Source organism: Pristiophorus japonicus, chromosome 3 (assembly GCF_044704955.1).
Source record: "Pristiophorus japonicus isolate sPriJap1 chromosome 3, sPriJap1.hap1, whole genome shotgun sequence".
In the NCBI taxonomy this organism is placed as follows: domain Eukaryota; kingdom Metazoa; phylum Chordata; class Chondrichthyes; family Pristiophoridae; genus Pristiophorus; species Pristiophorus japonicus.
The window spans coordinates 220381094-220397405 of record NC_091979.1 but is presented as its reverse complement, the minus strand read 5'-3'; the positions used below and the strand labels follow the sequence as shown (position 1 = coordinate 220397405).

The 16312-nt window shown below is 47.0% G+C and overlaps 1 protein-coding gene across 1 annotated transcript in view; it reads left to right on the top strand.

The window, feature by feature from the left end:
- The window catches only part of rufy2 (RUN and FYVE domain containing 2), a 119091-nt gene that overhangs the window by 97858 nt on the left and 4921 nt on the right, over nucleotides 1-16312 (top strand). Inside the window, exon 12 of the mRNA XM_070873893.1 lies at nucleotides 16217-16294. Coding sequence (XP_070729994.1) covers nucleotides 16217-16294 — 78 coding nt within the window. The remainder of the gene's footprint in view (nucleotides 1-16216; nucleotides 16295-16312) is intronic.

Here is a 16312-nt window from a genome sequence, read left to right as displayed (position 1 = left end):
GGGGGATGGGGGTGGGAGAGAGAGAGTGTGGGGGGGATGGGAGAGAGAGGGAGTGGGGGGGATGGGAGAGGTGGGGGGGATGGGAGAGAGAGAGAGTGGGGGGGATGGGAGAGAGAGAGAGAGTGGGGGGGATGGAAGAGGGAGAGAGAGTGGGGGGGATGGGAGAGGGAGAGAGAGTGGGGGGGGAATGGTAGAGAGGGGGGGGATGGGAGCGAGAGGGGAGGATGGGAGAGAGAGTGGGGGGGGTGGGGATGGGAGAGAGAGTGGGGGGGGTGGGGATGGGAGAGAGAGTGGGGGGGGTGGGGATGGGAGAGAGGGTGGGGATGGGAGAGAGAGTGGGGGGGGTGGGGATGGGAGAGAGAGTGGGGGGGGTGGGGATGGAGAGAGAGAGAGTGGGGGGTGGAATGGGAGAGAGAGAGAGTGTGGGGGGGATGGGAGAGAGAGAGAGAGTGGAGGGGGAGAGGGGGGATGGGAGAGTGAGAGGGGATCGGGGCGGCGGTGGTGGCGGGACAGAGGAGGGATCAGGGAAAGAGTGGGGATCGGAGTGGGAATGAGAGGATCGGAGGGAGAGAGAGGAGTTCGGAAGGAAAGGGAATGGGAGAGACATCTTCCGGAAACACAGCCTTTGGTTCCACCTGTATGCTGGACACCCAACTCTCCATCACCACCACCTCTCTCAACCCCTTCACTGTCTCTAAATTGTTAGACTGCTTGTCCGACATTCTGTACTGGCTGAGCTGAAATTTCCTCCAACTAATTATTGGAAAGATTGAAGCCATTGTCTTCAGTTTCCGCCACACACTTTGTTCCCTAGTCACCGACTCCATCCATCTCCCTGGCAACTGTCTGAAGCTGAACCAGACGGTTTGCAACCCTACTGTCGTATTTGACCCCAAGATGAGCTTAATCCGCTCCATCGCCAAGTCTACCTACTTCCACCTCCGTTACGTCACCCGACTCCGCCCCTGCCTGAGCTCATCTGCTGCTGAAATCTATCATCCATGCCCATTGTTACCTCTAGCCTTGACTATTCCAATGCTCTCCTGGCTGGCCTCCCATCTTCCACCCTCGTAAATTTGAGCTCATCCAAATCTCTGTTGCCCATATCCTAACTCGCACCAAGTCCCGTTCATCCATCATCACCCCTGTGCTTGCTAACCTACATTAGCTCCCGGTCCGGCAACGTCTCAGGTTTAAAATTTTCATCCTTTTTCTCAAATCCGTCCAAGCCTCGCCCCTCCCTAGCTCTGTAATCTCCGACTGCCCCACAAGCCTTTGAGATATCTGCGCTCCTCCAATTCTAGCCTCTTGAACATCCCTGAATTGCTTCATCGTTGGCGGCCTTCAGATTGCAAGGGTCTGCCTTCAGTTAAAGAGCCAAAGGTGTGGGCTAAAATATCATGCATTTTTACATTTGTATGCATTTTCTAGGTTTTTCTTTTGCTTCAAATTTTATTTTGGACATTAGGAATTTCAGTTACAGAAATGAAATTTTATTAATTAAAGAAAGTACAAGCATTTTGAGTAATTCAATTGATTCACTTTTTTAAAAATTGGTCATTGAGGATTGTTTGTTTTTATCTCTTGTTCTAATTGGCAGTTTTACTTTAGCCAGTCACTCAAATGTGACAGGAAAGTGATTGTGACACTTTGCTGAAGTGTACATCATATGTAAATTTTATTATATAATGCCATAGAACATAGCACAAAAAGAGGCCATTCAGCCTATCGGGTGAGTGGTGGCTCTTTACTAGACCAATCCAAAACGAACCTCGTTGCCCAACTGGCCTCTTCATATTCCCCATTAGACCTCAGGCCATAGGAACAGGTTGAGGCCACAACTCAAGCCTGTATCTTAACTCCGTCCATTCCCTTACTCAGCAAAAATTCACCAATCTCAGCTTTGAAATTTTCAATTGACCCCCAGCCTCAACAGCTTTTTGGGGAGTGTTCCAGATTTCCACTGCCCTTTGTGTGAAGAAGTGTTTTCTGACATCACCCCTGAGCAGCCTAGCTTTAATGTTAAGGTTATGCCCCCTTGTTCTGGACTCCTCCCTACCAGAGCAAAATCTATCAGGCGGGGGGCGGTGTCGCAGTATTGATTAACAAAATAATTACAGTTGTGAGGAGGGATGATATGTTAGAAATTGTTATGTTCAGAATAACTCCAAGACTGAATGCTGTAAGCTCAAACTGTTGTGACCTTGGTCTCTTTAGTGTAACTCCAGAGTGAGGAAGCAGCATGGTAGACTGCCTTTTATACCTGCTTGCCCAGGGTGTGCAGGTGACCCTTGGGTCTCCCACAGGTGCGTCCCCTGGTGGCAGGACTTACACATTGGTAAAGATAACATACATAACAAGAATGATCATCAATTGAGGCCATTTGGGTTGAATTGAAGAACAAATAATAACTTTTATTTATATAGCGCCTTTAACGTAATAAAACATCCCAAGGCGCTTCACAGCAGTGTTACAAGGCAAAACAGATTTGACACCGAGCCACAAAAGAACTTAAGGCAGAGGACCAAAAGCTTGGTTAAAGAGGTAGGTTTTAAGAGCGTCTTAAAGGAGAAAAGAGAAGTAGAGAGGCGGAGAGGTTCAGACGGGGAGTTCCATAGCTTAGGGCCCAAAGAGCTGAAGCAATTGGTTAATGAGGGATGTTCAAGAGGGCAGAATTTGAGGAGCACAGACATCTTGTGGGGTTGTGAGGCTGAAAAAGATTGGAGTGATGTGTAAACAAGGATGAGAATTTTGAAATTGAGGTGTAGGTTAGAAAGCACAGGGGTGATGGGTGATCGTCACTTAGTGCGAGTTAGAAGAGAGGCTGCTGAGTTTTGGATGAGTTATGTAGAGTAGAATGTGGGAGGCCAGCCAGGAATGAGTTGGAGTAGTCAAGTCTAGAAGTAACAAAGCGCGAATGAGGGTTTCAGCAGCAGAAGAGCTGAGGCAGGGGCAGAGATGGGCAATGTTATGGAGTGGAACAGGCGGTTTTAGTTATGCCGCAGATATAAGCACATAAGAACATAAGAAATAGGAGCAGGAGTCGGCCATACGGCCCCTTGAGCCTGCTCCACCATTTAATATGATCATGGCTGATCCGATCATGGACTCAGGTTCACTTCCCTGCCCACTCCCCACAAGCCCCCAATCCTCCATCGGTCAAGAAGCTATCTCTGTCTTAATTCTATCCAATGTCCCAGCTTCCAGAGCTCTCTGAGGCAGCGAATTCCATAGATTTGCAACCCTCAGAAGAAATTCCTCCTCATCTCAGTTTTAAATGGGCGGCCCCCCTACTCTAAGATTATGCCCCCTAGTTCGAGTCTCCCCTATCAGTGGAAACATCCTCTCTGCATCCACCTTGTCAAGCCCCCTCATAATCTTATACGTTTCGATAAGATCACTTCTCATTCTTCTGAATTCCAATGAGTAGAGGCCCAACCTTCTCAATCTTTCCTCATAAGTCAACCCCTTCATCTCCAGAATCAACCTAGTGAACCTTCTCTGAATTGCCTCCAAAGCAAGTATATCCTTTCGTAAATATGGAAACCAAAACTGCATGCAGTATTCCAAGTGTGGCCTCACCAATACCCTGTATAACTGCAGCAATACTTCCTTGCTTTTATACGCCATTCCTTTTGCAATAAAGGCCAAAATTCCACTCACTGTACCTGCATACTAAACTTTTGTGTTTCATGCACAAGTAGTCCCAGGTCCCGCTGTACTGCACAACTTGGCATTTTTTTTCCATTTAAATAATAACTTGCTCTTTGATTTTTTTCTGCCGAAGTGCATGACCTCGCACTTTCCAACATTATACTCCATCTGCCAAATTTTTGCCCACTCACTTCGCCTGTCTATGTCCTTTTGCAGATTTTTTGTGTCCTCCTCACATAGTGCTTTTCCTCCCATCTTTGTATCGTCGGCAAACTTGGCTACGTTACACTCGGTCCCTTCTTCCAAGTCGTATATATTGATTGTAAATAGTTAGGGTCCCAGCACTAATCCCTGCGGCACCCCACTAGTTACTGATTGCCAACCCGAGAATGAACCATTTTTCCCGACTCTCTGTTCTCTGTTAGTTAGCCAATCCTCTATCCATGCTAATATATTACCCCTAACCCCGTGAACTTTTATCTTGTGCAGTAACCTTTCATGTGGTACCTTGTCAAATGCCTTCTGGAAGTCTAAATACACCACATCTACTGGTTCCCCTTTATCCAACCTGTTCGTTATATCCTCAAAGAATTCCAGCAAATTTGTCAAACATGACTTCCCCTTCATAAATCCATACTGACTCTGCCTGACCGAATTTTGCTTTTCCAAATGTCCTGCTACTGCTTCTTTAATAATGGACTCCAACATTTTCCCAACCACAGATGTTAGGCTAACTGGTCCATAGTTTCCTGCTTTTTGTCTGCCTCCTTTTTTAAATAGGGGCATTACATTTGCAGTTTTCCAATCTGCTGGGACTTCCCCAAAATCCAGGGAATTTTAGTAAATTAAAACCAATACATCCACTATCCCTGCTGCTACTTTTCTTAAGGTCCTAGGAAGGCAGACCCAAAAAACCTTCAGTTGGGGGGAATGTATGATCACAACAGTCATTTGGGGTTTAGGGTCGGTTAGCAGAGCATTCCCCCTTAGGTTCTGTGTGTGAATGCTAAGCAAAGTCCTTCAGTCAGGGTTCCATATTGGTCCAGCACCGAGAAATCCAACACAGGTGGAACAGAGAAGGGGTGATCAGAAAACAGCCTGCAATAAATGGACACTCGGTGAGTCAACAGTCAGGGGAGGGGAGAGAATGGTGACAGAAGGCACCCATATTAGATCAGAGGCTGGTAACTGCCCCGATAAGGAACTGATCAATAAACGAGGGGGGGAAATTGATCAATAAATGAGGGGGGAAGGAACTGATCAATAAATGAGGGGAAGAAACTGATCAATAAACGAGGGGTGAAACTGATCAATAAACAGGGCAGGAAAACTGATCAATAAACGAGGGGTGAAACTGATTAATAAATGAGGGGTGAAACTGATCAATAAATGGGGGGGGAAACTGATCAATAAACGAGCGGGGAAACTGATCAATAAACGAGGGGGGGAAACTGATCAATAAACGAGCGGGGAAACTGATCAATAAATATGGGGGTGGGGGGGAAATTTCAGGTCTGATGTTGGACAGGGAGACTGGGGGATAACTTCTATTCCAGCTGCTAACTCCTATATTCAGGATGGGTGTTAGTTTGGAGAACTTGCAATCCCAAGGCCAAAAAAGAGATTTTACCATTTTCCTGCACTGCCACTCAGGATGATTATGACGGAGCTGAGTGCTGCTAACACAGATGCTGATTGACTGACTAGAGAGAGAATACACAGTGTTGGATTTGGAACTAACGTTACGTGGCAGTTCTTTTAATTAGTGTCAGCTATGGCTTAGTGGATAGCACTCTCGCCTCTGAATCAGAAGGTTGTGGGTTCACAAAAAAAATAATCTGGGCTGACAGTCCAGTACAGTGCTGAGGGAGCACTGCACCTGTTGAAGGTGCTGTCTTTCGGATGAGACGTTAAACCAAGGCCCCGTCTGCTCTCAAGTGGACGTAAAAGATCCCGTGGCACTATTTCGAAGAAGAGCAGGGGAGTTATCCCCTGGTGTCCTGGCCAATACTTATCCCTCAATCAACACAATAAAAAAAAGATTATCTGGTCATTATCACATTGCTGTTTGTGGGAGCTTGCTTGTGTGCAAATTTGCTGCCGCGTTTCCTGCATTACAACAGTGACTACACTCCAAAAGTACTTAATTGGCTGTAAAGTGCTTTGAGATGTCCGGTGGTCATGAAAGGCGCTATATAAATCCAAGTCTTTTATAAATGATAATCACAGCGCCCCCACAGATATTGCAGGCAACAGACACTTTACATAGGATATACAGCACAGAAATAGTCCATGCCGGCGTTTATGCTCCACTCGAGCCTCCTCCCGTCTTTCCTCATCTAATTCTATCAGCATAACCCTCTATTCCTTTCTCCTTCATATGCTTATCTAACCGCCTCTTAAATGCATCTATACTATTCGCTTCAGCCACTCCCAGTGGTAGCGAGTTCCACATTCTCACCACTCTCTGGGTGAAGAAGTTCCTTCTGAATTCCATATTTGATTTCTTGGTGACTATCTTATATTGATGGCTTCTAGTTCTGCTCTTCCCCACAAGTGGAAACTCTATCAAAACCTTTCATAATTTGAAAGACCTCTCTCTATTAGATCACCCCTCAGCCTTCTCTTTTCAAGAGAAAAGAAACCTAGCCTATTCATCCTTTCCTCATAGATAAAACCTCGCATTTCTGGTATCACCCTTGTAAATCTTTTTTGCACCCTCTGCAGTGCCTCTATATCCTTTTTATAATATGGCAACCAGAACTGTGCACTTTTAAAGGGGGTTTTAAAATCTAAGAGCTTTCAGATGGAACCTTGAGACCCACTCGGCAATTTTACTATTTAATAAAGAAAGGTACCTTTACCTGTGTTTAGTTTTTTATCACTTCATACTTTATAAACTGAGGATAATATGATAATATGCAACGTGTATGAGTTGGAGGGAGGGACCTGGTATTTAGCAGCATGGGGAGTTGTTTGTACAGTGAGAAATCTCTGGGCTGTAGCAGCACTGGGGCAAGGGGGAATCGTCCTGAGGTTTTGAAAACTGGGTGAGGGTCCTACAGTTCACAGCAGCGGGCCGGTAGGGAGGGAGGTGGGGGGAGAACAGAGATATGTCAGACCTGTGGGGGAGGAATATGGGGTTTGGCTTCGTGGAGGATTCCTTGAGTTTAAAAAAATTGTTCCTGAGATGTGGGCGTTGCTGGCAAGGCCAGCATTAATTGTCCATCCCTAATATCCCTCAGCTTGTGGACAATGAGGGGCAGATGGGGAATGTGCCCGAAGACACTGGGAGTTTCGAGAGGAGGGCTCTGAATTCAGTGTTCAGTGATCACTCTCTCACTGTGCTTACTAATTAGAATGTGACAGCAAAATGCTGATGCTACAAAACAGTAAAAGTTCAAATCATTTATTAACTCAAATTGGATAAAGAGGGACATTTTCTGTAGTTAAAACGTTAAAAATCTTAATTAAATTAATCATTAAAATAATTATTTGAATATAAATAATATTTATTATAATGTATTATATTAGTTCATTCTAGAATTTAAACAAAAAACTGAATCAAGTGTGTAACTAGTAGTGTCATATCTGAGGTGGATCTTTTTTCCACTCTCTCAATCACTCAGATCTTCTCATGTTTTAAACAATGAATATAAACTTTATCTGAATAAAGATCTTGAAATTTGTCCTCAAGCTTTCCTACAAATAATTTTGAAAAATATCCCAGTAAGGACTGTTGGAGGCTGAAAAGAACCTTTTCTTAGAATCATAGAAAGTTAGAAACATAGAAAATAGGTGCAGGAGTAGGCCATTCGGCCCTTCTAGCCTGCACCGCCATTCAATGAGTTCATGGCTGAACATTACATCACAGAAGGAGGCCATTTCGGCCTATCATGTCTGCGCAGAGCTATCCAGCCTAATCCCACTTTCTAGCTCTTGGTCCAGTGCCTTGTAGGTTACGGCACCTCAAGTGCACATCCAGATTCTTTTTAAATGTGGTGAAGGTCTCTGCCTCTACCACCCTTTCAGGCAGTGAGTTTCAGACTCCCACCATCCTGCCAATTACTTTAAATCTATGCCTCCTGGTTGTTGACCCCTCTGCTAAGGGAAATAAATCCTTCCTATACACTCCATTTGGACCCCTCATAATTTTATACACCTCAATAAGGTCTCCCCTCAGCCTCCTCCAAAGAAAACAAACCCAGCCTATCCAATCTATCCTCATAGCTAAAATTCTCCAGTCCAGGCAACATCCTCGTAAATCTCCTCAGTACCCTCTCTAGTGCATCTTCCTCTAATGTGATGACCAGAACTACATACAGTACTCTAGCTGTGGCCTAACTAGTGTTTTATACAGTTCAAGCATAAACTCCCTGCTCTTGTATTCGATGCCTCGGCTAATAAAGGCAAGTATTCCGTATGCATTCTTAACCACCTTATCTACCTGGCCTGCTACATAGAAACAGAGAAAATAGCTGCAGGAGTTAGCCATTCGGCCCTTCGAGCCTGTACCACCATTCAATAAGATCATGGCTGAACATTCATCTCAGTACCCCTTTCCTGCTTTCTCTCCATACCCCTTGATCCCTTTAGCCGTAAGGGCCATTTCTAACTCCCTCTTGAATGAACTGGCATCAACAACTCTCTGTGGTAGAGAATTCCACAGGTTAACAACTCTCTGAGTGAAGAAGTTTCTCCTCATCTCGGTCCTAAATGGCTTACCCCTTATCCTTAGACTGTGACCCCTGGTTCTGGACTTCCCCAACATCTGGAACATTCTTCCTGCATCTAACCTGTCCAATCCCATCAGAATCTGTAGACATGCACTCCAAGATCCCTTTGTTCCTCTACAATTCAGTGTCCTACCATTTAATGTATATTTTCTTGCTGTTAGCCCTCCCCAAATGCATTACTTCACACTTCTCTCAATTAAATTCCATTTGCCATTGCTCTGCCCACCTGACCAGTAGATTGATGTCCTCCTGCAGTCCATGACTTTCCTCTTCATTATCAACCAATTTTAGTGTCATCTGCAAACTTCTTAATCATACCCCTACATTCAAATCTAGATCATTGATGTATACCACAAAAAGCAAGGGACCCAGTACCCCACTGAAAACATCCTTCCAGTCACAAAAACATCCATCAACCATTACCCTTTGCTTCCTACCTCTGAGCCAATTTTGAATCCAACTTGTCACTTTGCCCTGGATCTCATGGGCTTTTACTTGTGGGACCTTATCAAAAGTTTTGCTAAAGTCAACATACACTACATCGTACACATTATCCTCATCGACTCTCCGGGTTACCTCCTCAAAAAATTCAATCAGGTTAGTCAAACATGATCTTCCCTTAATAAATCCGTGCTGACTGTCGCTAATTAATCCTTGCCTTTCCAAATGTAGATTTATCATAAGAACATAAGAAATAGGAGCAGGAGTCGGCCATACGGCCCCTCGAGCCTGCTCCGTCATTTAATACGATCATGGCTGATCCGATCATGGACTCCTGTTCACTTCCCTGCCCGCTCCCATAACCCCTTATTCCCTTATCAGTAAGAAACTGTCTATCTCTGTCTTAAATTTATTCAATGTCCCAGCTTCCACAGCTCTCTGAGGCAGCGAATTCCACAAATTTACAACCCCCTCAAAAAAGAAATTCCTCCTCATCTCAGTTTTAAATGGATGGCCCCTTATTCTAAGATTATGCCCCCTAGTTCTAGTCTCCCCCATCAATGGAAACATTCTCTCTGCATCCACCTTGTCAAGCCCCCTCATAATCTTATATGTTTCGATAAGATCACCTCTCATTCTTCTGAATTCCAATGAGTAGAGGCCCAACCCACTCAACCTTTCCTCATAGATCAACCCCTCATCTCCGGAATCACCCTAGTGAACCTTCTCTGAACTGCCTCCAAAGCAAGTATATCCTTTCGTAAATATGGAAATCAAAACTGTACACAGTAATCCAGGTGTGGCCTCACCAATACCCTGTACAACTGTAGCAAGACTTCCCTGCCTTTATACTTCACCCCCTTTGCAATAAAAGCCAAGATTCCATTGGCCTTCCTGATCACTTGCTGTACCTGCATACTAACTTTTTGTGTTTCATGCACAAGTACCCCCAGGTCCCGCTGTACTGCAGCACTTTGCAATCTTTCTCCATTTAAATAATAACTTGCTCTTTGATTTTTTTTTCTGCCAAAGTGCATGACCTCACAACATTATATTCCATCTGCCAAATTTTTACCCACTCACTTAGCCTGTTTATGTCTTTTTGCAGATTTTTTGTGTCCTCCTCACACATTGCTTTTCCTCCCATCTTTGTCTCGTCCGCAAACTTGGCTACGTTACACTCAGTCCCTTTGTAGATTGGAAATAGTTGGGGTCCCAGCACTGATCCCTGCGGCACCCCACTAGTTACTGATTGCCAACCCTAGAATGAACCATTTATCCCGACTCTCTGTTTTCTGTTAGTTAGCCAATCCTCTATCCATGCTAATATATTACCCCCAACCCCATGAACTTTTATTTTATCTTGTGCAGTAACCTTTTATGTGGCACCTTGTCAAATGCCTTCTGGAAGTCCAAATACACCACATCCACTGGTTCCCCTTTATCTACCATGTTCGTTACATCCTCAAAGAATTCCAGCAAATTTGTCAAACATGACTTTCCCAGAATTCCATGCTGACTCTGCCTGACCGAATTTTGCTTTTCCAAATGTCCTGCTACTGCTTCTTTAATAATGGACTCTGACATTATCCCAACCACAGATGTTAGGCTAACTGGTCTATAGTTTCTTGCTTTTTGTCTGCCTTCTTTTTTAAATAGGGGCACAACATTTGCAGTTTTCCAGTCAGCTGGGCCTCCCCAGAATCCAGGGAATTTTGATAAATTACAACCAATGCATCCACAATCCCTGCCGCTACTTCTCTTAAGACCCTAGGATGCAAGCCATCCCATTATCTTACTGAGTACCACCTCCTTAGTGATTGTGATTGTGTTAAGTTTCTACCCCCCTATAGCCCCTTGACTATCCACTGTTGGAATATTGTTGGTGACCTCTACCATAAAGACTGATAGAAAATACTTGTTCAGAGTTTCTGCCATCTCTGTTGTGTCCTTAAATGCTCTAATAATGATTCTACGAGGCAATGTGTTGTACTTGAACTGTAGTGACCTTAGTTCTTTATTTGCTGACTCCAGAGTGAGGATCATATCTGGTGGCCTGCCTTTTATACTAGGCCAGGCACACCTGTACAGGTAACCTACAAGTCTCCCACTGCTGTGCCCTCTGGTGGCACACCTTGTGATAGTACCAACGGTAGCCATGTAGGATACATGACATCACTCTCCTCTCAGCCTTTAGTGCAAATCGCCTCTGCATTGATCGTGCTCTGGGCTTAGCTCTATATAGGCTCTATCTGCTTGACCCTTGGCAGGTTGTTTCAATCTTGAGTGAGTGGTTGGTGCAGTAGAGTTCTGGGGATTGCTGTTAGTATGCGTCCCTGTCCACTCCATTCTCTTTCCCCCCCCCCCCCCCACCCCCTGACATATAGATTATGCCAGAGGCTCATTGCATTCATATACATTCAAGTAAACAAGGTTGCACTACATTTGTGGTTCTGTTGTGAGGCAAGTATGTTAGACTGGTGAGATACATTATCGGTACGGTGACCGGTGTGTAAGGACAAACTAGTTCCAGAACTGCTGGTTGGTGTCCCTGCAGTCTGGTGGCGGTGCGGTGCCCAAAACTGGCAGTGGGAACCCGGTTGGCTCAAGTTGCCTGCTCTTGGGGCTGCTGCCGTGGTTCCTAGCGTCGGGCAGGTTCACAGATGCCTGTGACCTCCCTGTCCTTTCTTTGCGCCCTGGGTCGCTGCTGCTCCCTGAGGAGCTGTCGTCTAGCAGTGCACAGGGAACTGCTGACTCGCTGGCCTGGGCGTTTTGGTTTAGGATCCTGGCTGGTCCTTCGTTTCCGGGTATGGCCTTGGCAATGGGGTGTGTGGGCTGTACCTTAGCACAGTTTGCTCTTTCAGGCTCGTGGCGGTTGGTGCCGTCGGGTGCCTGAGAGATGGAGCCGATCAGGGGCAAGGTATCGATACCGGTGCCGTTGCCCTGCTGAGGGCGCTTGCTCTGCAGCTCATGTGTGTTGGTTGCTTGTGGCCACACACCATGGTACATAACTCTGGTCCCGGGACGCAGGCTACAGCATTTGATAGCTCGCTGGATTTGTGGGCTCCTGATGGGTGTATGCCCGCTGCATTGGCAGCGGGCAGTTGAAATCTTACATCGCACAACTTTTCATTATTTACATAGTTCCTTACGTAGATACTCTAGTTCCGATTGCGCGACTTTTCCTCACTGGTTGCATGTATACAACTCTGATCATCACTTACACATTTTACATGATCGTGCGACTTTTCCTTGCTTATTGCATGTACACAAATCTGCTCATCAATTACACATTTTGTCTCTAACTTACAGTTGCTATTACATTGCTTGAGTGTGTGGAACTGTCCCTTTAATTGTAGTGGGTTGTAGGCCTCCTTTAAGAGAGCCTTGCTTTCTCTACCCCAATCCTCCTCTTCGTTTGGTGCCACGTGTTGCTCCGTCAGCGCTGTCCCCGTGGTCCGGCCGCGGCCATCTTTTTCTTCAGCACCTCACCTCGTGGTTCGGGTGCCATCTTTCCTCCATCCACGATGTCGACTGCGGTGATCCTCTTCTCCCCGGGTTCTGCCACCGAAGCTGGGAAGTCGCCTCTGGATCCGATTTTCTTCCTCCGGAGTCCTGCCACTGGAGCCTGGAAGGTGTGTTCGGGTCGTCTCAGCTGGATCATCTCCACGTGGTCGTGCTGAGCGGTCTGTGACTCGGGTGCTGTGCTGGTCTGCTCTCTGGTGCCGGGTGTGCCTCCGATCGCGGAGGATGTCGATCGCTGGAGGGGTGAAATCTTCCCACTTCCAATGGATCTTCTGCTGAACAGCGTTGGTCCATCACCTGCAACAATCCACAGAGGTAACGTGCACCGCGCCATCATGGAGTACCTTTACATTCGCACACCAACGACTGGGATAATTTTGTCGCTGTAGATGCGCAGCCGGGACCAACCTGGTCAGCTTAATTATCCCATAGCCTCTCAAAGGCTTCTTGATTCATTACTGACTGGCTCGCCCCCCTATCCACTTCCATGAAGACTGGAACGCCATCTATCTCGACTTCCATCTTCGGCGGGGAACACTCGGTGGTGCAGGTAAACATGCTATATACATCGTGGGGCTGAGCTGCCTCTCTGCCTATCGTTTCATAATCTGCGCTGGATTCATGGCCATCTGCAGACTCTTCATCGATACAGTGAGTCATATTTCTCACACATTCGCTGGAGATGGCCCTTTGTGCTGCAGCCTTTGCATATATAGTCTTTAAAACGGCACTGGTGAGCCCTATGATTCCCTCCACAACGCCAGCATGGAGCTACTCGGTTAGCCCCCTTCGGTGGACTCGTGAGTTAAGAGACTCGGGGGCCTATTCTCTCTTCCCGGAGAGGGTTCGCGCTCTACAGTCCAGCCTCTAAACGGCACCACTCTGTGCACAGTACCTGCCGAGTTTGAGTCCTGAGGGTGAGTCATTTACCTAGAGCCGCAGTTCGAGGTCATGAATGCCTGGCTCACGTCGATGCAGTGTGACTGTGGTATCCGTCGACAGTAGCTTATGAAGAAGGCCCTCACGGCCAATTCCAATGACAAAAATGACCCACAGCGCTTCGTTGAGATGGTTGCCGAACTCGCACGGTGCCACCAGCCTCCTGAGGTCTGCGGCATATTTCGCGATTTCCTGGTCTTCGGGCCGTCCGTGGGTGCAGAACCGGTGTCTGGCTGTAAGGATGCTCTCCTTGGGCTTGAGTTGCTCATGGATCAGGGTTACGAGCTCCTTGTATGTCTTGGTCGTTGTCTTCGCTGGTGCCAGCAAGTCCCTGACGAGGTCATAGACGGTGGGCCCACAACTGGTTAGTAAGATAGCTCTGTGCTTATCAGCCAGTGTGGCCGGGTCGTCACCTGCCAGGTCGTTTGCTGTGAAGAAATGGTCGAGCCTCTCCACAAAGGTGTCCCAATCATCACCATCGGCGAACTGCTGTAACGTACCAAGGGTAGCCATTTTCGCGTGAAAATTCGTAATCTTGTCAGCAATTGTTGTGTCCTTAGATGCTCTAATAATGACTCCACAAGGCAATGTGTTGTACTTGAACTACAGTGACCTTAGACCTTTATTTGCTAACTCCAGAGTGAGGATCACACCTGGTGGCCTGCCTTTTATACTAGGCCAGGCACACATGTACAGGTAACCTACAAGTCTCCCACTGCAGTGCCCTCTGGTGGCACACTTTGTAATAGTACAAGCAGTAACCATGTAGGATACATGACAATTTTCATGTTCCCCATTACTAATTCCCCGGTCTCGTCCTCTCGGCTCTCATCAAAGTCACAAATGATATCCTTTGTGAGTGTGACAAAGGTAAACTACCCCTCCTTGTCGTTCTGGACCTGTCTGCAGCCTTTGACACAGTTGACCACTCCATCCTCCTCCAACGCCTCTCCACCAATGTCCAGCTAGGTGGGAGTGCACTCGCCTGGTTCCATTCTTATCTATTTAATTGTAGCCAGAAAACCTCCAGCGATGGCTTCTCTTTCCACTCCTGCATCATTACCTTTGATGTCCCCCAAGGATCTGTCCTTGATCCCCTCTTAGTTCACATCTATATGCTGCCCCTTGGCGATATCTGAAAACACAGTGTCAGTTTCCGCATGTACGCAGACGATACTTAGCTCTACCTCTCCACCACTTCTGTCGACCCCGGCTTGGTGTCTAAATTGTCAGATTGCTTGTCCGACATCCAGTACTGGATGAGCAGAAATTTTCTCCAGTTAAATATTGGGAAGACCGAAGCTATTATCTTTGATCCCCGCCACAAACTGCGTTCCCTAACCACTGACTCCATCCCTCTCCCTAGCATCAATCTGAGGGTGAACAAGACTGTTTGCAACCTAGGTGTTATATTTGACCCTGCAATGAGTTTCCAGCCACATATCCGCGGCATAACGACAACCGCCTTTTTCCACCTCCGTAACATTGCCCACTTCCGCCCCTGCCTCAGCTCTTTTGCTACTGAAACCCTCATTCATGCCTTTACCTCTAGACTTGACTACTCCAACTCACTCCTGGCCGGCCTTCCACATTCTACACTACATAAACTTGAACTCATCCAAAACTCAGCAGCCCGTATACTAACCCGCACCAAGTCGAGATCACGCATCAGCCCTGTGCTTTCTGACCTACAATGGCTCCCAGTTAAACACTGCCTCGATTTCAAAATTCTCATCCTTGTTTACAAATCACTCCAAGGACTTGCCCCTCCCTATCTCTGTAATCTTTTTCAGCCTCACAATCTCACAAGATGTCTGTGCTCCTCAAATTCTGGCCTCTTGACCATCCCCCATTATAACTGCTCAACCATCTCGTCACAGGTGGGACAGACAGTCGTTGAAGGAAAGGGTGGGTGGGAAGACTGGTTTGCTGCACACTCCTTCCGCTGCCTGCGCTTGCTTTCTGCATGCTCTCGACGACGAGGCTCGAGGTGCTTAGCGCCTTCCCAGATGCTCTTTCTCCACTTAGGGTGATCTTAGGCCAGGGACTCCCAGGTGTCAGTGGGGATGTCGCATTTTATCAAGGAGGCTTTGAGGGTGTTCTTGAAAGGTTTCCTCTGCCCACCTGGGGCTCGCTTGCCGTGTAGGAGTTCCGAGTAGAGCGCTTGCTTTGGGAGTCTTGCATACGAACAATGTGGCCCGCCCAATGGAGATGCTGGAGTATGGTCAGTGCTTTGATGCTGGCCTGATCGAGGACGCCAACGTTGGTGCGTCTGTCCTCCTAGGGGATTTGCAGGACCTTGCGGAGACATCGTTGGTGGTATTTCTCCAGCGATTTGAGGTGTCTACTGTATATGGTCCACGTCTCTGAGCCATACAGGAGGGCGGGTATCACTACAGCCCTGTAGACCATGAACTTGGTGCCAGATATGAGGGCCTGATCGAACAGTCTCTTCCTCAGGCAGCCGAAGGCATAGGCCTTGCACTAAACATCCGTAAGACAAAGGTCCTCCACCAACCTGACCCCGCAACACAGCACTGCCCCCCAGCCATCAAGATTCACGCCGTGGCCCTGGACCACTTTTCATACCTCGGGAGCCTATTGTCAGCAAGGGCAGACATCGCCGATGAGGTTCAACATCACCTCCAGTACGCCAGCGCAGCCTTCAACCATCTGTGGACGTGCCTTCAGCTGCCTGGGCCCTAAGCTCTGGAACTCCCTCCCTAAACTTCTACGCCTCGCTACCTCTCCTCTTTTAAGACGCTCGTTAAAATCTACCTCTTTAAACAAGCTTTTGATCATCTGCCGTAATTTCTTCTGTGGCTCGGTGTCAAATTTATCTGTTTTGTCTATAACGTTGTGAAAAAGGTGCTATATAAATAAAACTTATTATTAACGTGCACTGTGTTTTGGATCTCCAGGGTTTGGTGTGGCTGAAGGACAGGGATGCTACCAGCTGCAAACTGTGTGAAAAGGAGTTCTCCATCTCCACGAGGAAGGTAAGTGACACACTGAGA